Raw genomic sequence first — 27,834 nt, 5'->3', positions numbered from 1 at the left:
CATATAATCACAGCTCTCGTTGATACATGTCATATCCAATTTGATTGCTACTTCTTGTCCGCATAAAAATTTGTCCAAAACTACATAAATCTCGTTTTATTTACTGGCAGGATGACCTATCCTTCCTAAGTTTTGTCAAATGGAAAGTATTCTTAAAAATAAGACCCTAAACATGGATATACAATAACAAAGAGTTCCCATGATCTCTGAGCAAGACGACAGTCATATTTGTTGGAAGCACGAGTATGTGCAAATTTACTGTAATTCCTTCAATTTCAAAAACATTTACCGGTGTTTATTTACCAAGCACAATTATTGAGTAACGAAAAACCATATTTGATAGTATTCATCCTAAATTTGTCCCCTCAAGTTCGAACCTCTTTCACTTAAACGACATTGAAGGCTTTCTGTAGTCTTTGTGTTATTGAAGCAGAGTTTAGGTCAACTTTTGTTTCCTAATTTTGATTTATTTTGTTAAGTTTTTAGCTTTCCCTTTCTCTATTTATTTGAATTTTTAGTTCAAGAAAGTTTCTTGGTATTACTTTCTGCGTTGCTTGTTTGCGCAAGTAGTTGTTCCTAGGTGCCTTCCGGATTGAATTAAGGTGGTAAGTTTCTATAGAAACTGTGGTGCTACGTTGAAGAAGTGGGGGGGGGGGGGGGGGGAGTATTAAAAGATGATTTGCTTTTATGAACTAAGTTAATAATGTAAATTGACCACGGCAGAAAATCTTTACGGTGGCCAATTTACGCTATAAACTCAGTTAGTAAAATCACATTTATCTTGCTTTTCCGGATTACCTGGTTATCTGCTAACTGCTCACTTAATAGCTTGCTTGAAGCAAAGGAGTAGAAATTGAAATCCTGCCATCTTAACCTGCTAATACCAACTTATTACATTACACAACATCTCAGCAACTTCTGGCAATATTTCCTGCCAAAAAGTCAGTGTGCTATTGTTATCTTAAAGAACAGCTGAAAAATCCCTTAGATGAAATTGTTTCCATTTCACGCTTTCGAGCAACTAAATAAATTTTCGACAACGAAGTCCGCATATCACCTTTAGGCACACACAAGTTCATTGGAAAGAGAGACTATGGCCAATTTGTCGCTGTTTAGGGTCGTATTATGGTTCTTTCGGGTAGGTATAACCGGTAATAAAAAACTCACAATTCAATTTCCTTGCTCTCAAAAACTTTAAATCAAAGGGTACATCAGTACACAAACGAAAAACGAAAGGGAATGTGATGTACGTATGTTGTATTTACACAAGAAAATGTCATAAAAGTGCGTTGTAATCGAGAATTTGTTGGATTTGCTTCTACCTTTAATACGAAGAATATCTGCAAAGATCCACAATTTTATTTTCACAAACTTGTGAACTTTCCACGAAGTTGAAAGAGAAACAGCTCCTTGTATGAAGAAAGTTTAGGGTGCACGAGAGATCATCCCAAGCCTGCGTCGTGCTGATCACATGACCTCGAAGTCCGATATACGATTTTTACATATACGATTTTGCCGGCGTTGGGAGGTCTAACAAAAGAAGTATCAATTGGACCAAAGAAAACGGTGGATTTTGTGCCCTCTTGTAATACAACGATTTCACGATATTCGTTCCCAAAGAAATCGAAACATCGATTTTGGAATTCTCAGAAAGCATAATGATTCCGTCATAAATCAAAAAGCGCTGAGGCTTCGAAGCCAGTTTATAAACTTACAGTCAATAATGATATTCAATGCGGTTGCTTTCAATTAATAATGACCACAGTAATTTCCCTTACTGTTTGCAGAAGAAGCGAGATGCCTAAATCAAATCAAACAAGCCTAAAAAAAGTGTGAAAACCAATCTATTCAATTTGTTTCGATGTAGCCTCAACGGTATACGCTAGCAAAGTGAAAATTAACAAAGTCTAAGTATTCCTATCTGCCTTTTAAGGATACCAAGTTTGCCATAGACTAAACCCCATGCGGGAAAATTTTTAAGTTCTTCTCTGTATTTCACTGCAAATATTATAGGATATGATAGATTTTTGAAGAAAAACATATGACTTACACTGTCTTCCAAAAAAAAAAACTGAATACGCCCCAGTGACTAATTGCCCCAACCATAATTTAGATTTTGCTTCAATCGTCAACAAATCAAGCAATAATTAACTTTGATCATGGGGAATACTTTCGTTATTTCATATTTGAATAAACACCATTTTTGCAGAGAAGATCATGTCGAAGTTATGGCTCTTTTGGGTCTTCAAGGTAAATTGAACTTACAATTTTTGCGAACTCGAACTCAGTCTTTGAAACTTTCCAAAACTACAATATTTCAAGAACAAAGCTTAACTCATCATCAGGTTTGACATTGGCGGATCCAGGGGGAGGGTCCGGGGGGTCCGGACCCCCCCCCAACAGACCTGACGCTTACAACTTTGAAATTGAAATTCTTACATCGACAGGATCATATATCACTTTTTAACTGGCTGATCTTTTTAATGAATCCAAGTAAACGATAAGCGGCCAAGGAATTATAACGTGCAACCGCGACTGGTGGGAGGGGATGTGGGGGTGTGGGGGAGAAGTAATTTGCCTCAAAAGAGTCCAACAGTCCTTTCTGAACCAAAGTTTGGATCCCCCAATAAAAAATTACTGGATCCGCCCCTGTTTGACATTATCATGTTATTAACAACATATATTTTGAGAGCCATGTTAGCCATGAGAAAATCATGCTCATGACAGCGCAAATGAAAAGCTGTTGACTGAGCTTAGGACAATTCCTTTTTTGGATTTTGTTCGTTTTGGGTCCACGACTGACAATGAAAGAAAAGGTTCAGAGATTAACATTCTTAATATACGAAATATAGATTCGAGTTCAGTGATTGCTTACTGTAGATGTACTTTTTCTGGAAAACAAGCGAATGACAACAGAAGCCAACTCAACAAATCAACAAATTAACAAAGAATAAGATTTTTCTTTTAAGGAACAAATCAGCGGAAACAAAAGCTATTGCTGAGAGGAACTCATTCCATCTTTTTCAGTGGAGGAGGGGGGAGGGGGGGTGGGTCGGGGTTCAAGTAGTTAGAGACAAACACTAGCCATCGATCGGCCCTCAATGGACCATGCATTCTATAGCTCAAACTTGATTATTCTTTTCCGATTCTGCACGACAAAGGTGTCGATGTCTACTTTGAAATTTTAATTTTTTGTGTACGGATACCATTTTTTGCGTTAAAGGTTGTCTTTCTTGTAAGGTCAGAAGTATACGAAGAGGAATTCGAATCTATTATAGGCGTGACTCGGAAATATCTACGGACTGCTATTCTGTTCCGAGGAAAAAAGGACACAAAAACTATAAACAGCAACGGTACTGATAATGTTGTGGTTTTGAGATTTGCATGCATGTCTTGTTTTCTCACAATAACTTTCGGGTACTTTCTTTTCACGATAGTGTGAACTAATCGCTCATTGAAGAGCTCGTTTCAGTTCCGTAAAATTTATTTTAAGCAACGTTTAGTTGCTAGAAATCATTCTTCACCAGAATGCCCCACTGCCCTGGACGTCATCTTCATGATTGACACGTCGATGAATATCGATAATTCAGAGCTCGAGGACACCAAGGAGTTTATCAAAAACGTCACACCCTACATCAATCCCTCCACTGAACGTACTTTAAACAACTGGATGCCTCATCTAAATGAAGCAAGTGTAGTTCATAAAAGAAGTTTTTGAGTGTAGAACTAGATCTGGAATTTGCTTTCCTTCTTACTGTGATTAACTCAGAGAACTCGTGCGACCCTTGCGGCCAGTCAGATGCAAAACTGATACTAACCGCGTCTTGTTCTCTTGCGTTTTCGTGCGCTTCAGGCTGAATTCTTATTGGCTCCTTGTAATATCATCCTAAACTGTAATTGGATGTTGTGATTAGCAGATTATACTTTTGATCTCTACATATTGAAATTGTATTTATTTACTGCTACTACCTGCGCTGTATGCTGTTACACTGTTTAGTTGTGATCTGTGTCATATATTTGTGATAAAAAAACAACAGAAAATAATAGTGATAAAAAATCACTATAATAAAACTTTTTATTAAATAATGAACGAAGTTATCCTTGCTGCTCTTTTTCTGTAACTTAGCTCTATGGGGTTTCAATTATTTATTACAAACTATAATGACTTGGGCTGACAGCCAATGGTTCTACGTTGCTGTATAGAGCTACATGGGTGCTATATGAAAACAAAGGGATGACTTTTTATTACACATACAAGACATAAACAGGCAATTATTGAAAATAGGTTTCTTAAGCAAATGGCTCCGAAAAGCACGGGACACTCACAGTAAATGATGTATTGCTGCAACTTCATATTTGACCTTTTGGCTTTGCTTGTTTGAATGTTAAGGAAGTCTTAAGCTTTAAATACAACTTGATCAATTTATTTAACTGTCGCAGATGTCTCTAATGGATTTGAGTCCTGCAGTCATTCTTGATCTCCACTTCCAAACAAATGGTCTTGGAGGAATCACTAATTGAGAGTTTGCGCCAAGGTCTTCTAGTCCCGTGTTCCTCTCTTTTCCCATTATTACATACTGCTCTCTTATTTGGAGTTTAGGACAGTGACAGTAGTCATTGAAAACAAAAATATCATCTCTGCCTTGCAGTTTCCTTTTGCTTTTGAAAACTGTCATGATCCTTACTCGATATCTTCTTTCTTTAAGAACTTCGTTGTACGATTCTTTCAAAACTTTAGCTCGGATAACTGGAATTCAAAGAAGATAAAGAAACTGTCAAATTCAACCAAGGAATTTGGTCATTTTGTTGGATGAGGCCGCTGAAAACTTTTACACATAGTTGAGGTGAAAATGGAACCTCATGCATATTGAACTTATTAATAGGAATGAGCACTAGTTGAGCACAAGACCTAAATTAATTAATTGAAAGTTGGTAATGGCACCATTCTTCCAGCAGCTCCATGATGTATGCTTGAATAAGTAAAATTTTGGGCTGCAAATTTGTCGTAAGTTGTAACATATGAACACAAAAATCAGAGGGTGTTTACCATAGTCGCTGTCACAGTAGTATTTATTCCGTTTCCTTGATGTTTGACATACTCGGCATTTTGCTATGAAATGAAACGACAAGAAAACAGAAGTTAGTCAAACTATGAGACTAGAAGCTGTTGTCAAACAATTAAATTAGAATTGTGATATAATCGCAAGAGTTCCTTCAGTATCCAACAAAACTTTCGATTCAATCGCGTTGTGCCTTAGTAGAAAATAGACTCAACTACGCAGTCACAGAATGTAAGATGCAGTAAAACACGCTCAAAAATTTCTCAGCATAGCGGGGCAATAACGTGGGGGGGGCCCTCGGTCAATGAAAGGCAGAAAAAAAATCGTCGAATCGTAAGAGTTATTTCGTTTTCAAACTGATAACTTCGTGAAAGACGCTAGATTAATAAGGGAGAGAAAGAAAGTGATTCACTCAAGATATTTCTTCTACAGTTTAGAAATACATTTTCCTCCTTGGGAAAATCTTTGATCTTTCTCACCACTCGGTTGGTCTGTTGATGGTAGTGTGACAGGCGGCGGTAGGGTCGTAGTTTCTTCTATTGTTGCTGTCGACAGAATTGTGGCTGTACAGTCAGTTTTATAGATAAAAAAATCAACAAATTATAAAGTGTTTACCAGAAAAGAATCATCTCCTAGAATGATTACAGTTTCATGGGAAAGGTGTGATCGGAACCCATAGGAATCAAAATAGGCATCATGAACGCTTAAGGGCAACAGTGTGGTAATCCGTTCCAATTTTCCAAGCACTCTTTATTTAAATGGGCCAATGGTTAGAAAAAAAGTTAAAAATACAACACCTTTAAAATATAACCAAGCAATCATGTTTTTGAAAGAACTTACGAATCGCATAAGATGTTAATAGACGACAAAATATATGAAAATCTGAGTCCACTTCATCTTCCATTTCTTTCCACTATCTACTACTATCATTCTCATCATCATCATCATCAGCATCATCATCATCATTATTATCGTTCCCATAATCACTATCAGGATTGTTATTGTTATAATTATTATCTTTATTAGATATAGTGAAATATAAGAAGTTCATATATTTTGAACTGCGGTATTAGATACGTATGATGCACGATCCTCGCAGTAGATAGCGCTATTTAAGCAATAGCGAAAATCAGACCTGAAAAAAATCAGGCCTGTACGGGATTCGAACCACGGACCTCTGCGATACTAGTGCAGCGCTCTACCAATTGAGCTAACAAGCCAACTGGGAGCAGGCCGTTAAGTTGATTCGTAAGTTGATTTTTTCAGGTCTGATTTTCGCTATTGCTTAAATAGCGCTATTTACTGCGAGGATCGTGCATCATACGTATCTAATACCGCAGTTCAAAATATATGAACTTCATATATTTCACTATATCTGATTTATCACTTTCACGGGTTTATTACGAATCAACTTAACGGCCTGCTCCCAGTTGGCTTGTTAGCTCAATTTGAAATTATCTATTAGCAATAATAAAGAGCCGAGGTTGGCCTTAATGCCTAGGTCTTACTCCGGTCACTAATAGTGAGCTTTAAGGCCAATGAAAACTCAAAATAAAACCGAGAAAATAGCCAAAAGAGCGGGAAAGCGTGAGCAACCACGTCCTGATTGATTTTATTCTTCCAATGGACTAGTTGACAAAGTGGTGCGAGTTTTCTGGACCAATCACAGAGCGAGGTTAAAGATTACTTTCGAACCTCAGTTCAAGATTGCTCTATTAAACAATAAAAATGGACTTAAAGATTTTTTTCTACTTACCTTCAATTGTCACTCGGGAAGTAGGTGTTTCTATTCCAGTACTAGGAGTCGATAATAACGCTGTGTTTTTAAACAAATTAAGTTAATGCAAAGACAACGTTATGCTATTTTCTTTACTTGAGAAAAAAAAAAACCTAGCCAGTCTTGATTCTAAATGCATGAAGAGTTCGAACGCGATTATGATTTAGAGTAAATCAGGCAACGTACCTCCAGTGGCTGATTTTCTTTCGAGATGCAAAGATGGGGTGGTGACCTGGGAGACAGTCGGTGAAATTCTTGGCGTAGGAATTATGGAAAGTCTTGTACATCTTTCTTCCAAAATATTTATTTCTTTTTCCAATGTCTCCTTCCATTCAACCACGAAACTATCTTGATTAACTTCCAAGAACGATGTCGTTCTGTTCCATGACACATGATTCCCAAAAACAAAATAATATTTCCTCAGCAAGAAATCAGGTTTGCAGTTACAATATCCATTGGTAAATCTTATCTCTAGCCTCTTTTTCACTGGTTTATTCGTCTTGAATATTCTTTTTATTTTGGTGAGATGAGAGGATTCGCTCCCGTTCGTGATTGCCCCAGTGCGAATACGAACTAGTATAGCTGTTGATATGGAAACGAGAGGTTAATGATATTGTCCGAAATGGTAATAGTAACAACGTGCCTTGATCTTTTAGGCCTCCTTTGGTCATCCAGAGGCGCATCCAGGAATTTTTGATTGGGGGGGGGGGGGTCCAAACTTTGGTTCAGAAAGGACTGTTGGTCTCTTTGAGGTGAATTACTTCTCCCCCACACCCCCTCCCACCAGTCGCGGTTGCACGTTATAATTCCTTGGCCGCTTACCGTTTATTTGGATTCATTAAAAAATCAGCCAGTTAAAAGTGATATACGATCCTGTCTCAAAGTTGTAAGCGTCAGGTTTGATGGGAGGGCTCCAGATCCCCCGGACTCTCCCCCTGGATCCGCCACTAGTCATCGATGTGAGTTGATTTTGATCAGCATCTTAATTTTAATGACGTTTTCTTTCATTGTGTATGTTTTGATGAGTATCATTCCGTTGTGTGGTTCCAGTGAAGACCGAATTATGTATAACACCTTCCATTCACAATTTGATCCTTAGGTATATATAACTTTAACGGGTCCTTGTCCACTAGAATCTGTACGCCAGCAAAATTTATCATTTGAATTCATTATAATATATTTCTGTGACTCCAAAATTGAACGAGGCGTCAAGGCTGAAAAACGAGAGTATGCATATAGTGGGACGTTGAGGATAACTGACTCCAACAGTACGTAAACTGAACCTAAGCTCTCGTCTTAATTACTATAGTGATTATTGTAATTTATTTTTTAATTGCAAATATTGTACTTTAACAGTTAGGAGTCACCCCGTGGACCTGTTAGAGAGACCTTTACCATTGCTATTATTATTATTACTGCTAGAGAGGAGAGAATGTTATATACGTGTGTTGTTTTTTTCTACCGTAATTGACCCGTACGCATTACGTTAAAATGTAACGTCGAAGGGAGCAAATACTTACCATAATCGCTTGAACAGTACTTCTCGTGTAGCCTCTCCGAAAAACTGCACGGTGGACAGCGAGTTGCTGAAACGAGAATTGACAACTACGTGTCCAATATCAACACTATTATCAGCGACTCTTTTTATAACTCGCTCACGAGTCAAGCACGTTATTTTCTCTTTCTTTGCTGGATTCAATTTCTTAGGAGGGCGCCTCTCTCTAATTTATAGCTTGGCCTATCAGTCAACGAGTGAGCAATATATATTCATCTGTCTCTAAGAATGTTTGTTTGTTGAGTCACGAAGATTGAGTTATAGAGATAATCAGTCTAAACTCAAAATGCCCAGGATTCCCGCTTTTTTTATCAAAATGGAAAAAAAAACTGTATTTTAACTTACATTTTCCTTCTAGAATCGTTGTATGAGCTGTTACCGAAACCAGTTCCAGTGATGATGTAGATACTGGTACAATTTTCGTTGACTTCAATTTCAAACTAGCAGTAGTTGAATGAAATATTTTCTTCTCTGACGATGAAGTTGACGGAGGGAAATGCTTGGAGCTAAAACTTTGAGTTTGCTTCTCAGAGGTAAATGAAACAGGCAAATTTGATCTTTCTAACCACTCTTGACCGTAGGATGAGCTTAATACTATGACCTCATGGCTTGACATTTTCGCTGAGTAGTCCATAAGACTTGTTAGAGGCGAACTTACTTGTTGAACCGATGGGAATGCCTCATGTCTGGAAGATGACAAACCCATTAAAGAATCCTTTCGCCTTTTGGATTGAAACTGAGTTCCACTGAATGAAGAACTTATTGAAATCGCATTTTCTCGTTTGAATGACAGAGTTTTCAAACTTGGAAGGCTTGTGATAGGCTCTACCAGGGTAAAACGAGAGGATATCATTCCCGTGTGATTCTCTGAAGAGAAAATCGTCGAGAATTCCAACGTGCTTCTCATGGATTGCATTTCTGGACTAGGGCTGATCACTAAAGCAAGAGATGAGGGCATTCCATCCCTTACAGAGATTGGTTTCGTTGAATCCATCATGCCTCTAATCACCTCAGCAATAAAATTTGAGCTTCTTTGTGCATAAGATGTTGAAACTCCATGCTTTGAAGATAAAATGTGAAACGAATCCCTCGGGCTTGGCGTGCTTTTAGCTGTGGACTGTAGAAGTAGTGGCGAAGATGGCAACGATTGAGTTTCATCCGCTCTTGAATAAGGTTTTAGTGAGCCTGGAATTTCTGCTGTTGACTTTGGTTTCCTTGATGAAGACACAACAGAATATTCTCGGTTTGTCATGTCCTGTTCTTTCATTTCCAAATTCAACTGCTGAGAAAGTGGTAATGTGCGTCGTCCTGTTGGCGAGCTTGTTATAGAATGCGCTATATTCACACTCATTCTGGTTTCATGTTTTAATGATGAGCCTAGAGGTAGAGACACTGATGATAACACTTGTTTACTCAGTGAGAAACGCGATGGATTCTCACTGAAGCTTGCTGTGCTTATTTGAGTGGATTTTAACTGGACAGCGATAGGCGATTCGTCTGTTTTCCTTGAAGGAGACATTTTCAAAGATCCCACAAAGCTTTTCACAGTGTCTGGTTGTACAGATGAGCTAGACCGAGGAATATTCGACAAACTGATGCGCTGCAATGACGAAGAATGTAGTTGTCCTCTGGTGGATTGTGCGTCTGCTGAGAAGGTAGGATACGGTGAAAACCTTATTGAAAGATGTTGCATAAGGCTTGAGGTGGAGTCAACTTTTATTACTGAGGAGGTCTTTGAAGGAAGAAGAGAGAGCATCTCATACATTGTTAAAGAATCTTTATCGCGTATCGGGATTTTCACTCCTGGCTGTGAGGTAATCTGTGGAGAAAGCTGTGATGGTATTTCATGTATGTTTGAGGATATTTTTAGAGAGTCGGTGGCTTCTGGTGCGATTTCTGTCTTGGTCACAAAGTTCAACTGTATTGATGAGAGAGGTATTTTATGCTCTACCTTAGAAGCTTTGAAATTGTTTTCAGCAATACTTATTTCTTGTACTCCTATCAAGAAGCTGTATGGCTTAAGCATGGGAAATTTTGTCGAGCTATCTCCTGCTTGATAATTTACTGAGCTTTCCGCTGCTGTTTTCTCCATCACCGCGATCATATCCGGAGACAATGATGATGTTGTGAATTTAGTTGACGACGAGTCGTTGAATGAGTGTGCCATGAGGGTTTGGGATTTAGGTGTCTTAGTTCGGCTAAGCTGCGAAGGTGATACTGAGGGCGATTTAGACAATGGCAATGGGCTTGGTACAGAGTCCTGTTCCCAACGTCTTGCCGCGGTGTCGCTACTTGCGGCTGAGCCAGAATTCGAGGACACTGCCGAAGGAGACGATTTCAAAAAAGTCAACTGAGTTCTCGTTTGAGGGGCTGAATCACTTAGCTCAGAGAATTGAGAGAGAGGGTGGAGCAAACCACTTTGATAGGAAGATTTCGAATAGAGCATGGGCTGTTTCGATAAACTTTCAGAGTAACTCCTCAAGTTTATTTTAAAGTCCGCTTCCTTGGTTGCACCGAGAGGTTGACGTTCTAGCGATAATTCCTCATGCTTGAACGACGAGACTATTTGGGCAGAGCTGAAGGTTGCAGTTACCGATCTTTCATCTATTGAGACGGAATTTACTAGTATAGACGGTGAGCGAGACGGCTGCGAGAACATTCTCAAGGAATCATTAAAACTTCCACTAGTTTTCTCCCTTAGTGTTGAGCTAGAAGGTAGACCTCGAGGAATATTATTTCTTGTAGACGTACTAGCTTGCGGTGAAGTCAATGGAAGAACTTCGTTTTGAGATGATGAAGTTATTGAAGAGTCCAGCAAGGTAGTAGTAACTTTTACATGATCTAGGTTAATAAAATGAAATACTGATAATGGCACATGTTGCGATGACGGCAAAAGTGTGAGAGAACCTTTATTATTGAAGGTTCCCTCATCGTATCTTCCTGAGCTAAATTGCTGCGAGGTAAGTGAATGTAAGGCTGGTGTTGTCAACAACTTCTTTTTATTTGTCCCGAGCTCTTTTTCTAAAGACGTGGGAATAGGCACTGGTTGCAATAATGGCGTTTTTGAAGAATGCACGAGGACTTTCGTGAGGTCTCGCGTTGGCATCGATGTAAAAGGAATATGCTTTGAAAGTAGCGTGTTACTCTTTTGTAGCGAAGATTTTAAGTTACTCATAGAACCCTTTTTTTCTTCTATGTCCGTTGTTAGGGTGAACTCTATAAATGTTTGTGATGGGAATAGCTGTTCTGGGAAATGCCTTCCAAGAGATTCTGATTCAATAAACGTAGCTTTGATGTTAACTGGCGTGTTAAAATAGGATGAAAGTGTGTGAAATTTGTTCTCTCTGGTAAGGCTTATCATTTCTTTAATTTTTCTCTGGGAGCTCGATTTCGGATTGAAATATGACTCCACTTGTTTGCCAACTTTTCCTTCCATTGCGGAAGTAACGCCTCGGTATTGTAAAGAAAGAGTACTGGGTGACGACGGAGTAAGTTCTGAAGACAAAACTGAGTGCAGAATTTGCCTTGAAGGTAACCATGACTTTGAGGAACTCATGGCCATGGCCACTGTTTCTGTTGTAGAGGTTAACCTCAGTGAAATTGATGATTTGGTATGTTTACTTGAATGCGAACTACCAAAAATATCTGACAATGGCGACGATTTTATCCTAACAGCCGAGGAGGCTGATGGAAGAATTGATGTGCGAAAAGATGACGTCACTAATGGTATCGATGCCTGGGTGGATGACTCATTGAAACGTTGCTTACGAGTGGTCGCTGCTTGACTTTTTGTTTCATGGCCAGGTGAAAAGGATTCTGTCACTGTAAAAAGATGGCTATCTCCCAAAGTGGCTGACGAAGACTTAGATCCGTTCGCTGAAGAAAATTGTCCGCTTGAATTTGTAGGTGATGTCTTTGCTAAATGTTCCGGCTTCGCTATTATTGTTTTTGAAAGATAACCTTTCTCTGAAGGTGAATCGGTCATTGGATTTCTTTTTTGTGGGGGACTTAACTTCAAATATGACAGTGATGATGGTGATAATGATGATGACGATGATGATGATGATGATGAAGATGATGAGGAGGAGGTAAAATCAGCATAATCCTTTGTATTGACGATCGGAGGTTTATAGTTACCGGAAAACGAAAACTTATAGCCTATGTCCTTTTCAATAGAAAATGATGACTGCATTTGTGGTTTTAACGCTGCCGTCATTGTAAACTGTTGAGACGAGATTCTAAAGCCAACGAAGGAGCTTGTAAAAGGGAGAAAACGAGGTTTCGAGATGTTGTAAGATGCGTCCACCTTTTTTGAAACAGTTATTTGAGTTGACATAAGCTTTGACGTCTGAAGAATCGGTTTCGATGATCGACGTGAAAAGAGAAAGTCAGTTAGGGTTTGCCATGGGAGATGCAACAGATGGAAAGCCGAGGAAACTGATGTAGATTCTGGTCTTATTTCCAAGCTTTGTCTCAAAGTAGTGTTTACTGATAATTTAAGTTCGTTTGTTTTGCTCATTGGATTAGAGCGTGTTGGCTTAATAAGTAAAACATTCGTAATTGATGAAGAACCAGATCTGAGTGTTTCTGTTAACTCAACAGGCGGGGAATAGTGGCTGGTACTGAAATCCTTTGTTGAGAGAATTTTCTTCCTATGACTTTGCAAAGCGGCTTCACTAAAATTCTTTAGACGCAGGTCAATCCTTGTTATGTCTGTGGTAGATGAGTTTAAGGTCTCCCTGGAACTTGACGGAATTCGCTTCAATTGTGTAGTTACTAGCACAGATATCTCATTGCGGATATCACTTGCCTGTGATAAGGTTACTGACTGGTGTTTCCTGTCCTGGGTTTTACGTTCCTTTAAATCAACAGAATACTGGTGTGATAACGTCCTTTCAAATATACTCAATTTTGAGCTGGGTACCACCTCTTGCCTCCTATCCATCGTTACCGATTGGTCAGCAGTTTCTTTACTGAATGACGCTAAAACGGACTTCCTGTCAATTTTACTTGATATTGTTCCAAATCCGAAAGAAGTAGTGTGATTATTAACTTCGCTCGGACGAGGTGTAACACCAGAGTGTAGTGAGACTTTCAACCCTATGGAAGTCGTACGCAAATTAGACGCCTTGGCAGTGTCCAACAAACCCACAGACGGCCTAACAATCCCATATCTTTCTGGAACTGAGGTACTTGTAGAAAAAACACTGAAGCCCGCTCCAACATCAGATACTAGCATTGAGGAACTGTACGAACGAATTTCGGTAGGCTTTACTGTACCCTTTCTTACAGGCGAAGCAGGCAAGCCTGGTTTCTCTTTCGCCAACGACACGGACAATGTTTGTTTGTGATCGAATGATGTAGTTTCCAGACCCAAGAATTTACTGGACAAGCTAGAAACCTCCTTCAGACTTCTTGTGGAAAGTGCAATGGTGTAAGCCTTCGTGGTCTGCTTTATTGAAGACAAAAGAAGCCTCGATTTTGAAGTTTCAAATGATGTATTTATACTAGATGAAAGAGAATTCCACCGCTCTCCTCTCGAAAATGCAGTCTGCGTGCTATCCTGTGATAATTTCTTTGTGGACGTTTCATGACGTTCGTGATATTTAGAGGCTGATCTTAATTTAGAGGTTTTTGGTATTCTTAGCGGCTCTGTTATTCTCTTCCCTTCTTCTCCAGACTTCCCCGACTGAGGAGTCGAGGATGAGGTAACTATTAACAATGAAGTGTGTTTTCGCATTGTTGACGTAGCTGACATCGTTTCTGTTCGGAAAAAGAAGATAATTATACAAATGGAAGTATTTAAATTTGAAACTTAGGCAACAGATATTGATTAATTGGGTGCCGTATTTTTTTTGAAGTTGAACATATACTGTCGTCTGACTCCTATTTTCATTGTTTCTTTATGATCGGGAAGACAGCGTTATTGTTGAATATCAAAGCGATCTTCGCAGTGGTGAACCTACTTGAGCAGTAGTGAAAATAAGGCCGGCTCAAGTAGTGTTCACTACTGTGAGGATCGCTTTGAAGTTAATTCTTTTAACCTGCAATTCACACATATGACTTTCACAGTGTTATTGTTGTTGTTTGAACAAAGCGCAAACTATTCTCAGCAAGACTTTGATGAGGTAGATAGCTTTTGTTCTAATTTTGTTGATACTTAGAGAATGAAAAGGAAAACATAAAGAGAAAAACCAAATCGGAAATGCGAAGATTGTCCTCTTGAACAAGAAAGTATGTTCTCTTATTTTTATGTTAAATGGAATCCAGAACCCACCTTTGTTAGGACATTCCTTTACGTTGCATTGTTCCACAGCATACCGTCTTCCAGGGCATCTGGATCTAGAAATGGCACTGGACTTCTTACAGTAACGAAACCTGATCCTGGCTCCTCCTCCACAAGTGACACTGCAGTCACCCCAAGTACCCCACTCCGACCACGCGGCTTTCATCATATGACACGGTTCGGTGTTACATCTTTGGACGTCAGTCTCCTTGTTACGGAATGATGCAACGGCCTCTATAGCGCGGTATCGTGAACGTACTTTGATTCCTCCCCCGCAGGAAGCGGAACAGGTCGTCCAGCGTCCCCAGCCCATTTGTAAGACTAGGTGGTCTTGTTTTTCAGCTTGCAGTGTATCTGAAATGAGCATAATTAACGGGTGTATCAGCCTAGGAAATACTAAAGAAAATATATTGCCTTTAAACCCTGTAGCTGCGAGCAGAAGAACGCTTATAACATTACTATAAGCTCAGGGAGCATTTAAACATACTGCAGTTGTCACATTAAGCAATTAAGGTAGTGGTCAAGACAAGATGACGATTTGGCGTTTTTTCAATGGAACAAAGGTGACATGGTTGTCGTATCCTTTATTTATGAGCTACAAATGATGTAGTAACACATACCTCCTGCGGCGTAAACTCCATCCGCTTTCCAGTACTCAAAGCTCATCTTGACCTTACCCGCCATTAATAGAGACTGTGGATTTGCAAAGATAGGTTGCTCGTTACAACTTTTGCAAAGTCCAGCTAATGAGAAAATACTGAAAATCATGGCTAAGCATTTCATTGAAAAGGGAAGTTATAACAAGCCTCATGTAGGAAGTACAAAAAGATAAAACGTGATCATAATTCAAATTTTTTTGTCAAAAATGAAACATTCTAAATAGTTGCTTTAATTTGTTGCGTAAATACCTTGCTTTGCCATAGCATTGCCATTTTAAATGCCTGATATTTCTTTGATTTTGAGCAATCCGAAATAACATGTTAGCAGATCTCTCTCGATCTTCTAAATAGGAAGTGTAAGGGATCTCTAAATTTAGGGTAAATATCTAGCAGGTAGCTTGAGTAAAATTAGTTACAGTGTGAAATTTCGATCGAATGTGCTAACCTGAGGAAAGCAAAGATTAATTGATTCTCACCATTATAGTGACGTCTTCTGCTGTTGGCCCAGTTATCTCAATTGTCTCTTTGATGTTGTTTGAGATTCTATTGTACTGCAATTCGACATCGCCAACTTTGAAAATACCAGACCAGTTGACAATTCTATTGCCATTGATGACATATTCACCATTTTGTCTTTTAAGAGCTGAGGTTGTCCACAACAACAACCAAAATGTGGTTGATAATATACAACGGTGCAGAAAAAAAAAGGAAAGAGATTATCAAGTTTAGCCAGCTAGCTGCATCTAAGTTCAAGTTTTCCAAGCTTGTCGGGGACTGGGGCATACATTAGGCTACTACGTAATCGTTGACTACGAAAATATGCGGATTAACCGGAAAGTACCCGCCCAAATTAGTTGTCAACCCGTGGCAATGTGATTTTCTAAAAGTTTTTTACCGTGATTGTGCGAATTGATTGTGCGAAGACCTTGTGCAACCTGTGACTGTTCATTAAAGATAGTTATGAATCGACTCTGTGATCTTCCCTTGGATGCTGACTCCAGCAGCTGGAGAATTCCAGGAAAATCAATCAGTTGATAAGTCAGTCAGTCAGTTATGAGGTTGATTACCTGGCAACGAGTTAACATGCCAGTAAGAGAGTGAATCTGTCAGGGAGTCATTCAATAAGTCGGAGTCAGACTCATTGAGTTAATGAGAATCAGTCAGTCGCACTTATTCAGTCAATCATTCCGGCAGATAATGAATTCTTTACTAAGTGTAATCGATTTACCTAAATAGTTCCAGGTATTATCTGTAATTACAATACTCGTTGCTCCTTTAGGTATCACCAGCAAATCGGCGTAGCCTGTTGAATTTCAATCACAGATCATTTTGAGAAACTCGTTTCAGGATAAAGCAATACGATTTTGTAATATTTCATTTTATCCTCTGTGTTCATAAAATCAGCAGTATAATTTGTACCTGTGAGGATCCTAAGGCTCATGTGATTTCAATTCCCTCGGTATGAAAAAGTTACTCTCCTGGATTTTATTTTTATGTACAGGTGTTAATGCTTCTACCCAGACCCCAACCTCTCCCAAAATAAATAGGTAAGAAAATTATTTAGCCTCGCTGAGGAGCTGCCATTGTGTGTGAACCAAAATGATAAACTGAAGTTGTTAAATGATTAATTTATGAGTTAAGCATGATTTTGGAACATCACAACATCACAACGAATCCTCGCAAGTTACCTGACAGTCGTTCAAAAACTGTTGGAGACCTTTCAATTCTTCCCCTCATTGGCTGACATGTGGTAGAATTTCCACCACAAACTCGACATTTGTCCATATACACTCCTGACTCGAGTTTATAGTCACATCCAACGGACTGAAATGGATTAATGATACTGTCTAAAGTGACATTCACTGCGATTAAAAGTGGGAGGCGTTTTGAGGTATATAAATTAATGTAACAAATGATAAAGACGACAACCAAACAGGAACAAAAACGACTGACACCCATACCTGCACCAAATTTTGTCATTTTTCGTTTACTTTCATTTCAGCAATTCGGCCATAGATAAGGCAATGAAGATGCCAGAGTTCTTACTTTGCATCAGATGCGAGTATTACAGTCTCACACTTACTTTGCATTGTCCACGTACACAAACACCGTAAGGTTCTTTGGAACACTGGGTCCCATCTCTGGTTTTTCCAAAGTAATAAAATAATTCTTCTCCATCAGGATAGCAAAATAATAAACATTGGTTGCCACCTAGAAGTATGCGAATAAAATAATGTTGGAAAAGGTAACTTATGGTATGTCCTGCTTTAAGACATCCTCGGTATGCAAAAAAAAAAAATAGTAACATGTAGTCTAAATCAGTATTCTACATACTATATAGACTTCATAAAAAGTACTAAGTTTAAAAGATTCATTGCTTATTCGATTCATTAGAATTGAAGTACCTCGATTATATGACTTCCATTTAGCTCTTTCGCCATTGATGAATATATCTCGTCCGTTGTACGTTGCACACTGCTCGTCACGGAAATTCTCGCTTTCTTTGGGACAAGCCTGTAAGATGAATAATGCGTTTTGTCTTTACATCCGCATGTTAGGCTGGAATCTGAAGTCTCCTTTTATCATGTTTATGTATTTTTCTGTCCTTGTTTGTTGCACATGAGTCACTTCGATATCTGTCTGTCTGTCGCAAGATCTATTGGTCTTTCGGTCTATCGGTCTTTTTGCCAGAACATTTTTTATTTACGACTTAGCATTTATGGATCATAGCTATATTCATGCATAGAGGATTTTGGTTAGTTACCTGGGTGTTACACGTTTGATAAGTTCTGGATTTCTTTTGACACAAAGCCTTGTTCTCCCTGTTAATAACAAAACGTGGTAAAAAAATTTTCATACCATAAAGAAAAAAAACGTGCTAACGCGCTCGTGTGAATTGATACTGTCATGTCGAGAATATCATAAAATGTTTGGATTAATTTGGAGAAAAAAAAGAGAACGTTTTTCACAATCAAAGCAGTGAATCGCTGCAGCCTCGTACAACAAAACACGAATACAAATGTATATCAAGGTATTTTCAAACCTAAGGCATAGCTGTCCTCGAAACTTTACACCAACTCCACAGGTGCGAGAACACGGACTCCACACAGACCATTCATAAAATGGTTCATAAAATTCCTCGCCGTCTGCCGTATTTTGAAATTCCCGACTGTCAGCATTACGCGGACGGTTCTTCACATTAGCCCGCTGAACATTTTAAGCAAAAGAAATGTTTTTGAAAACAACGTGTTTAATTTTGATTTCATGTAATCTACCTCTGGGTCTTCCAGCTTTGGGTAAGACTGTTGCTTAAACCACAATAGCACTGAGCGCCCCCCTTTTTCCTAGGGAGCACCCGGAGGGGACAAGGTAGACCTGTGTAAACCTCCTCCTTCCACTTATGGTCATATTCCACAGAACAGGCCATGTTTTGCCCTTTCGTTGGCTGCTTTTAAAAATGTCTTAAAATACAAAATCCCCCATTATTAAGACTAAGAAAATAGCACACTTGACAGAGCCAATTCCTGTCAGTAAAAGGTTTACTTCAGGTGCTCTAAAATTTAAATTTTGTTACAAACAAAAACAAACATAGCGTAAATCTGGTCTCCAATGCTTTTTTAACCCAAGCCGTCTTTCATTTTTGTGTGATTTCTGCTTAGGGTGTTGACAGTTAAGTGGGATTTAGTGAGCGGCATTATCGCGTGTTTCAGATGACTAGCGTGGCTGTTAATTGGTTACTGTTTTATTCACCGTAAACATGTGTTGCTCGTCAGTGGAAGTTGAGAATAGATATAAATAAGGAGAAGTTACTGATTTGTTTTTGGGACATACAAAAAACTTGAAAGGGAACACTTGGCTAAACTGGCTGGACATTCTTAAGGGATGTGGGCGGGACACATTTTGCTACTTCTTAAATCCTCGTCTCTGTTTACTCTATAAATGACATCGATGCTATTATTATGACTGTAGATGAGGAAATTCCCCGACGTGTATCAGACAGCAAAGTGTTTCGTTTCAATTCATCGCTAACTGCGAACGATCCCTATTTTGAGAGGTATTCGAGGCCTATTTTTCAAGGGCAATGACAAACGCACATTCCTCTGCTTGCCGTTACACCACATTGAAAGAAGCTCTTCTTTTCATAACTTTCCGTGACAGGGTTTTTAGTCATGTCTCGCGAGATTTTCGTGCAGAGTGATCTTTTTTGTCACAACGATAGAGATGATGCGATTCCTCTCATGATCCAAGCTTAGGGTCGATTGTAAGCCTCTGTCTTTGGCAAAACCCATACATACAGTAGGTGGAAATCTGCAGTTTGAGACCTGTGATCTAATTACATCCTCTGCCCCAGCAGATATCCGGATAATTTTACGGCAAGTGATGTGAACAATAAATTTGTTTTGAATTAAACCGACCATGAAAGCCAGAGTCGCGCACTTGTGTAAATAGTGTTGTGTGTTCATCAACTGGCAAAAAGATGTCACAAGATCAAGATCAAATAAAACCCAAGAGCAAATTCAGAAGCGCCAAAGTTACGTTATGAGGTTGCTTGGCTTCTTATTATAGAAACAAGAAGAATGTGGAATGCTTGACTTGCGATAGAGTGGTGAAACCGCAGGGGACTCGCCGGCAGACAAGCCAAGGTCACGCGAATATTGCTACCTGTAGGCGAAATGAATGGGGGGGGGGGAGGGGGAGGGGAAATATTAAAACAAAAACATCGAGAAACTAGTTTTCAAAACTACCCCCACCAGAGCAAAATGTGCACATTTTAAAGCGAGCATTCAAGCTAGTTGGAGAGAGATCGTATATAGCAAAATTCTCAAAGCTTTATTCGTTTTGGGAAAATATGCAACTGAAAATTTTGGGATTTGAACACCTCTTTCTATTTACATAGTATTGTAAAGCATCCCCCCTTCACGACCTTTTTAACTCGTGTCACTTTTCAGGGCCCCTCGCCCGTTATAATATGCTGATATTAACGATAATATCATGTCAACAATGAATGACTATATACTTAACTAATTCAGCTCGAAGATATACCGACAAATTATTATTAATAAGTTATGTCGATGAGTTACTTGTCATAATTTTGATTTAGGCAAAAGGTGATACAAACCACTTGTTTGGTAAAACAAGCTCTGATAACATTTCATCTCATCGTGTAGTATCCCGTCTACCGGAATATCAGGCATTTGTAGTATTTTTAAATTAGTCCCACAGTTACCTATTAATCCAAGTAAGCTTATTTTTCTTCTATTAAAGCTTGCTGTGTAAACATGACAAAGATTATTTAGTCCGGTCTTTAAAATATTTTCTGAAAATAAATGCAATCGTTGATACGGTCTCAAGTCTTTTTTTTTTATTTTTGCTTCAGGTTCCTGAGAATTCAGAATTTTTGCCGTAATATTCTGCAGGTATCATGAAAAAAAAAAATGTCAAAAAGAGTTACTCACCGTGAACACGAATATTCCATTTGACAACACAAACAGTACAATGATTGCGGAGGAAAGCCTGCAGGAAAAGTTTATATAACTCGAAATGTTAATGACTAACGTTAGATACGAAAACGTTCTATAAATGCATTAAAGCGAGGTATAATGCATCGTAAAAACACCCCACCTTCCTGGCGAAAAGCTCAGCGTTAGGGCACTCAGTGCATATGTATCTTTCATGGTTCTTACGGGACCTGTTGGGCAGGAAATACTTCTACGTATGTAGATTATGGCAACATTGGAAGGATGGAGACAATAATGGAGCGCGAGAGGTATAACTTGTCATGTACTGTCCAATCGCAATATGATACTGCTAATCACTGTCATGTGACGATGGATGTGGCGGGAGCGAGTCATTAATACCGTCTTAATAACTTATGATCCGATTGAAATGATCTCGTTCTAATCATATACTTATGGTGCAAGTTCATCTTGGAGTTCTGTTATTGCCCGTTCCATTTCAACATCTGAAGAAAATTGAACAAACCTGTATTGTGTCGATGCTACGAAAATGGTAACTCAAGCTTGATGATATTTTGATATAGTTCGTGTTCCAGCTTGTATGTTTTAAGATTCGTTATCTGTTTATTCATTTGTTTATCTACCTGTTTTTCAATCCATTCTAATCTTTTCCTTAATTTTACCAGGAATAAATGTTTATAGAAAAAGAAAAAATGTGTGCATGCTTATTTATGAAGATAGCATGGAATACCTTGGATTTTTCTCTTATTTAAGATGGAATCATCCACAGTTGGAGGTGTTCTGGTGAGACAAGACCCAAGATAACAGATTACGTTAAAACCTCAAGTGTTTTTAAGGCTTGTGTCCAATCATCCCTCTTCTGTATTTCATCCCCAGAGAATTAATGTGACCACAAACAGTGCTACAAAGGGGTGAGTATGGAACAGAGGAAGTTAATGTGAGTTCGAAACAGCAACGGAAAAGGAGGCCTGCAAGGAAGCTATCGTGTTCTCATTACAGTACAACCGGTGACCTGTCAAATGCTTGGTCGTCTACAAATAGTTACAGAGTGACTTGACGTATATGTGCACGATCCTTCGCAGTAAAGCACTATTTAAGCAATAGTGAAAATCAAACCTGAAAAAAATTCAGGCCTGTACGGGATTCGAACCACTATCAGTGTTACAACAGTGGGACGAGGAGGAGGTATGTCGCCACGTAAGTAACTCTTAACAGCGTTAAACAAAGGATATGCGCCTTCCCCACGTTGGGCGCCACTGAAATTGTCTAAGTCGAGACCCCAAAACATTGCTCCTTTTAGACCCTTTTTCTTGATCAGCTCTTCTACCTTGTAGTACAGGCTGTCCCTGTGGTCGAAACCTACCCATATTGTAATTTGTAGCCATACTGTATTATCACTGACGATTTTCAAACCAGGCGAACAGATTTCGTAGTAAGCCAGAAAACCAGCTTCACGGGGAGTATGGACCTTGGTGGGGATTCTGCCAAGCATGCTTTAGAGCGCCAAGCCATTATTATTTGGGTCTTTCAGTGCAAATACTCTTCCAAAAGGGGTAATTCCAAGAGCGATCTTCTTTGCCGGAAATCCTTTGTCAATCCAGTACTGGACGGAAAACGGAGCAATCATTTTGTCATTCCCGGCTATGACTGTATGGTGTCCTGTTACCGAGTCCCAGTTCCCGTGTAGATCGTATGTCATGAGATTGAGGACGTCCAGGAGAGGGCCAAGTTTCGCTACTTCATAAGCTTTATCGATGGTTTTATAGCCAGCTGCGACGGCAGCAGTCAGCAAAAGGCTAGGTTTTCCCGTTTTGACTGCTTCAGCTTTGAATGCTTCTTATAGCTCCTGACCGAGGAAGGTAAATCTCTGTTTATCTTCAGACGGTGAACCTCCACGAGAGGCAGGATATTCCCAATCCAGGTCAAGACCATCAAAACCCCACGTTCGAAGTCTGAAGTACCACCAAAAAGTTATAAATTCTGTTAGGAAGCTATTTTTTTTCTTCTAATAATTATCGTTGTATTATGGAAGAAACGCGTCTAACTTTTAGAAATCGTCAAACTCGAACTGAGCCCGGCTTGATCGAATCAGATTGTCTTCTGTTATTGTCAATGTGAAAAACAAATTGCTTTGTTTAATGCAAATTTTTGTTAAGCACAACAAGAAATGACATGTAATCTGCTTGGAGTTTTCACACTTTCAAACTTTTTCACTTTCTCACTTTGCGTCAACGAATCCCCAAAACATTCATATCCAGTGATAAACGCTAACGAATTTAATCAAAAACGTTTTTCATTTATTTTCACGTACATTTTTTTTCAAACTCACATCATTATCATGAATGCTTTCTTTTAAAGTAGAGGGAAAAGTTTATACATTCACGATCAAGTGACGTCAATAAACGACCTTGAATGAGTTTTCGCTTGAAGATTATCATTAAATCATTCGCAAATTTTTATCATAAACGTTTTTATAAATAGTAAAGGTTGGATGAAATGCAAGGGCACACATAGTCTAGGAGAATTATATTAACTTTTGATAACTTTCTAGTAGCCTGAATTTTGACCATTTTTGAAAATGGACTGTCAACGTTCTCATGATTCCATCCCCCCACTGCTAGCAACGTTCGTAACTCAGGGTTTTTCTTCTTTAAGGCTTTGAGCCTGGGGTATAACTGGTCATAATTCCACTCGTACATGGCCAGTTTGTTGGTGCTGCGATCGATCTCTGCAAAAGCATACATTAAATGGGTGCACAAATTAGGATGAATGTTTTCGAGAAAGAACTTTCCAATACCTGGACGGTATTGAGACCAGTTTGTGTGATAACACATTCGAACATAGTTATTAGCACTAGTGTATTAGGCAATTACCACAAGCAGAAAAGGAACGAAATATTTCATGACTCTTAGTACAAATACCCTTGTAATGTAAAAAAAAATTAACCTGGTCCCCTACTTTATAGGTAGCTAGCTTTGAGTTCCTAAACAGCTGAGTAAGCCTCTCGTGTACGTAGCTTGAAGTTTCTTTACTTTCCAAGGCCAATCAGTGATAACTGAAGGCCAGATATTTGGTCAACATGAATGAAACGTGTTAACAGCAGTGCAAGCCTTGGATGATGGTGAAATTGGATGATTACTTAGCGTGCGATACTCGCCGTAACCTGAAAGGCAAACTGCACCATAACACAGTTCTTTGTGTAGGGTATTAAAGCTGTTTAAACACAATGCCCGTGCGAGGCCGATTGTATTACACCGTTTGTCCTTGACAAAGTGTTCTTTTCAGATCTTGTTTGAGAAGCTTTATTTCTCTTTATACCACTGAATTTAACTTAACTCGATGTGTATTCTTATATGACCCCTTTTTGAAAGAGTTTTTAGGCTAAAATTGCTGTCCCGTTTGAGGATATTTTAAGTATATACTCATATTTGTGATTTAAGGAATGTATCAGCTTGCCCAGCAAAGGCTTTGAATAAAGACAAGATGCATAGAAATCCTTCCCTGAAGGAGAGCGGAAGGCCATAAAAAGTAGAAGATTTGAATCAGTCTTCGATTTCAGATAGATCTGGTGACATGCAAGTGATTGCGCCGAGACAAAACGGAATGACATGATTGAGCTCTAAAATCGAAAACAGAGTAAACGGTAGACTGAGCGTGTTCAACAAAGAAGAGAAAAAATCTCATTTCTAGTGATAAGGTGAACTAAAGATCAATGAAATCGCAGGCTAAGTATAGACAACTTGCTCGGAAAGAAGCGTAGGTGTAACCACTATATGACTTGGAATTAAAGAAAAAATATATAAACTATTTTTTGAATTTTACAGCAATTTTCGTTGACTCTGTATAGGCTTGACACTGACATGATTCGCGTACTTTTGGCATCAAATTATCTTGTCAGCGCTGTAGAAATCTACCTTACAGATTTAAGGCTTTATAACTTCACAAAAAGGAAAGCGTCGTTGGACTTGTTTCGATTTTCATAGCTAGTAGTATTGAAATGAACGAGTCAATTCATACTGTTTGCCTGGTTAGGTATGAAGAAGCTGTCCGCCATAACTGAGCATATTCATTAACTAGATGTCCCTTGTGAGGGATTCTGAATTATTTCCAGTGAACTTAGCGACTGACTTGTAATAACAGCCAAGTACGCTAACCGGAGAAATTTCTTTAACTCACGTCGTCAGAAAATAAAACTCAACTTCAGGTTAGGGGTTAGAGAGGCACATTTTCATGAAAGTGAAAAAAATTGTAACCTTGCGGTCAATGGAAGTCCGTAACTAAAGCAAGAATTTTTCGTTGTAGGAACAACGCGAACAAGGAAAGAAGCCGTTTGCCTCGAAGTAAACACCTGTACTAACAAATCAGAGATTCAAAGGTATTGTTACATTGAATAGTCCTTGTTCTTTTAAAATATCCCTTGTGAAAAGAATATAAAAAGTCGCTTTATTTGCTTCATGCTTAAATGCAATACGTACAATACGAAACGATAAAAAGAAAGAAATGACGAAACAATCAGAATATTGTGGTTCTTTCGTGTTCGATGGGCTCGATTAATCGTGTGGCTCAGCTTTATAGTAAAGATGCAAGGAGAAAATTTGGAATTCTCTCTGCGTCCACCTAAAGAGGCTAGCTCACGTCGTGAGCTTGCGCACTGATTTCTCTAAGTTTGACATTTGTAGATGTCAAATCGCTATCGTTTCCTATAATTAGCGACAAGAAGAATAGCGCTTCGTTGTAAATGCGACAATCTCACGGTGTTAGAATGATGTGAGGTAATTAAAATCCAATATGAAAACAATTTTCTCTCCGATCTTTTCCTGTAAGTGTTTCTTTTTAACGGCGGATTCTCGATATTTATGGTCAGTGACTCTTAAAATGACAAACATTTTACAAGATAGCTACTTCAGGCGTTCGATGCCATCGACAACGTGAATCCTGGACACTTTAAAATAATAAAGCGACGTAAGTGAAGAAGTCTATAATGATAGCACTGTAGAGGTGATAAATTTTATCTTATCGTTTGAATCGGACATCTGAAATTCTCCCTGCGCAGTTCTCATTATGAGAGTTATCGACATAAGATTTCTGTAAGAGAACGTTGGTCAACCAACGAAGGTTATATTTCTACGGTGTGATAGGATTGTCTTCAAGTCCATTAAAGTCACTGTGGCCAAACGTTTTGAAACAATGAATAAATTGGGTAAGTTACTGAAGATGCTGTGTTGCTGCGTCAGCGGTGAGTATAACAGGATGATTTGGTTGTATCAATTGAGCTGGCCAGCGTGAATAGTTTCTAAAGCTGACTTTTTAGCATTGAGCCTCGTTATTCACGATGAAGATCTCAAATTTTCTAAATAGGTTGATTAAACACGGACTGGTATAGAAAGGAAAGAGAAAAATCTCATTGTTCGATAGACGGAGACACTTCATTTCTTTTAGTTCTACCCAAACTTCCACAATTGGTCACCAACAATCGAGATCAGCCGGCCTGTATTTCTACTTTCCATTTGTGAAATGATAAGAGGAGACGCATCTATTCGTGCAATGCAGTTTTTATTCATTCTATTTTCTAATCTATTACATTTTGCATTTCTTTATGCAATCGTAGTCCTAGTTCAACCGCACTTACAGTGTGACGAAGGACAATTTCCGACAGCACAGTTAGACCCGCACCATCCATTCATTCCTGGTTGTTGGTCATAAGGTGGAATGGCGACACAACCTCCAGAAGGGGGTTTTGGCTTTTCGGTTGGCGGCATTGGCGTAGCAGGTCCTGGTCCATCGGTTGGCACTGGAGGTCGAGGAGGTCGAGTTTGAGGAGGTGGGGTTAGCTCGGTGGGCCGTGGTGGTGGTGTATAGCCACCCAAGTACTGCTTCACGGCGTTCATCAAAGGATATTGGCCCTCCCCACACTGGGAGCCACTGAAATCGTCTAAGTCGAGAGCCCAAAACATCGCTCCCATCAGACCCTTTTTCTTGATCAGCTCATCCACCTTGTACAGCAAACTGTGCTTGTCGTCAAAACCCACCCAGATGTTGCCTTTATGTCCATATGGGGCCATGACGGCATTATTATGGACCACGGTCAGGCCAAGCCTACAGATCTCGTAATAAGCAAGAAAGCCAGCTTCACGGGTATATTGACCTTTGTGGGGATTCTGCCAGTCATGTTTAGGAGCACCAAGGCCATTGTTGCTCGGGTCTTTAAGGGAGAATGCTCTTCCATACGTGGCAAGGCCAAGAGCGATCTTATTGGCTGGAAATCCTTTGTCAATCCAGTATTGAACAGCATATGGCACGGTCAGCTTGTCATCCCCTTCCATGGCTGTATGATGTCCTGTTACTTTGTCCCAGTTCCCGTGTAGATCATAGGTCATAAGGTTGAGGATGTCCAGCAGTGGGCCTAGTTTTTTCACTTCATAAGCAACGTCGATGGTTTCAAAGCCAGCTGAAACGGCAGCTGTTAGTAAGAGGCGAGGTTTTCCCGTTCCAGCTGCTTCAGTTTTGAATGCATCCAATAACTCTTGGCAGAGTAATGTAAACCTTTGCTTATCTTCAGGCACTGAACCTCCCCGATCTGTTCTTCCAGGATATTCCCAGTCGAGATCGAGACCATCAAAACCCCATGTTCTTAACACCTCAATTGCGGAGTCTATAAACACCTGGAATGTAAAGATAAGTAACAATCAATACATTGGTATTTAGTTATTTTACTATTTAGTATTTAATTCTCTCCACATCCCTGAATTCCTCTGGTTCTTCTACAACAAAAACAACAATTTTTATTCTTTGAACTTTTTACGTAAAATAACAGCGGGATAGTTCGCCCCGCAAACAGCTAGAAAGCTAATCGTGGCGGGGCAAGAGAAGTACCTGAATAACATAAATCGTCTTGGACAAGGAGTAGTTATTTACACAGTCACACAGTCACAAAGTCACACAGAAAAAGATAAGAAGACATTTAAACTTAGAAGGTGTATCTATGTACCTACTTTTTTAATGATCATAGAGATTTGAATA

The 27,834-nt window shown here is 39.1% G+C and overlaps 2 protein-coding genes and 1 pseudogene across 2 annotated transcripts in view; all 3 read right to left on the bottom strand.

Annotated features, from left to right (window-relative positions):
• Positions 1-3,934: 3,934 nt before the first annotated feature.
• On the bottom strand, positions 3,935-21,063 carry LOC111343658 (uncharacterized). Its single transcript, XM_022950843.2, has 18 exons — positions 20,960-21,063; positions 20,794-20,851; positions 18,381-18,544; positions 18,102-18,159; positions 17,743-17,851; positions 17,421-17,548; positions 17,026-17,161; positions 16,566-16,640; positions 15,814-15,980; positions 15,299-15,371; positions 14,670-15,032; positions 8,738-14,155; positions 8,358-8,423; positions 7,024-7,419; positions 6,817-6,876; positions 5,540-5,623; positions 5,048-5,110; positions 3,935-4,747 (listed from the first exon to the last, which is right to left on the bottom strand). The coding sequence occupies exons 1-18, from the start codon at positions 21,010-21,012 to the stop codon at positions 4,428-4,430; spliced, it is 7,791 nt and encodes a 2,596-aa protein (XP_022806578.2). The 5' UTR covers positions 21,013-21,063; the 3' UTR covers positions 3,935-4,427.
• A 762-nt stretch (positions 21,064-21,825) lies between these two features.
• Positions 21,826-23,148, bottom strand: LOC111343649 (chitotriosidase-1 pseudogene; annotated as a pseudogene).
• A 3,200-nt stretch (positions 23,149-26,348) lies between these two features.
• LOC111343653 (chitinase-3-like protein 1) overlaps positions 26,349-27,834 on the bottom strand; it is a 6,909-nt gene continuing 5,423 nt past the window's right edge. The window contains exon 2 of the mRNA XM_022950838.2: positions 26,349-27,476. Within this exon, the coding sequence (XP_022806573.2) occupies positions 26,430-27,476 (1,047 nt within the window). The 3' untranslated portion in view covers positions 26,349-26,429. The remainder of the gene's footprint in view (positions 27,477-27,834) is intronic.

Source organism: Stylophora pistillata, chromosome 4, assembly GCF_964205215.1.
Source record: "Stylophora pistillata chromosome 4, jaStyPist1.2, whole genome shotgun sequence".
Taxonomy (NCBI): domain Eukaryota; kingdom Metazoa; phylum Cnidaria; class Anthozoa; order Scleractinia; family Pocilloporidae; genus Stylophora; species Stylophora pistillata.
Note: the sequence above shows the minus strand (reverse complement) of the source record. Positions and strands in the feature narration are given on the sequence as shown.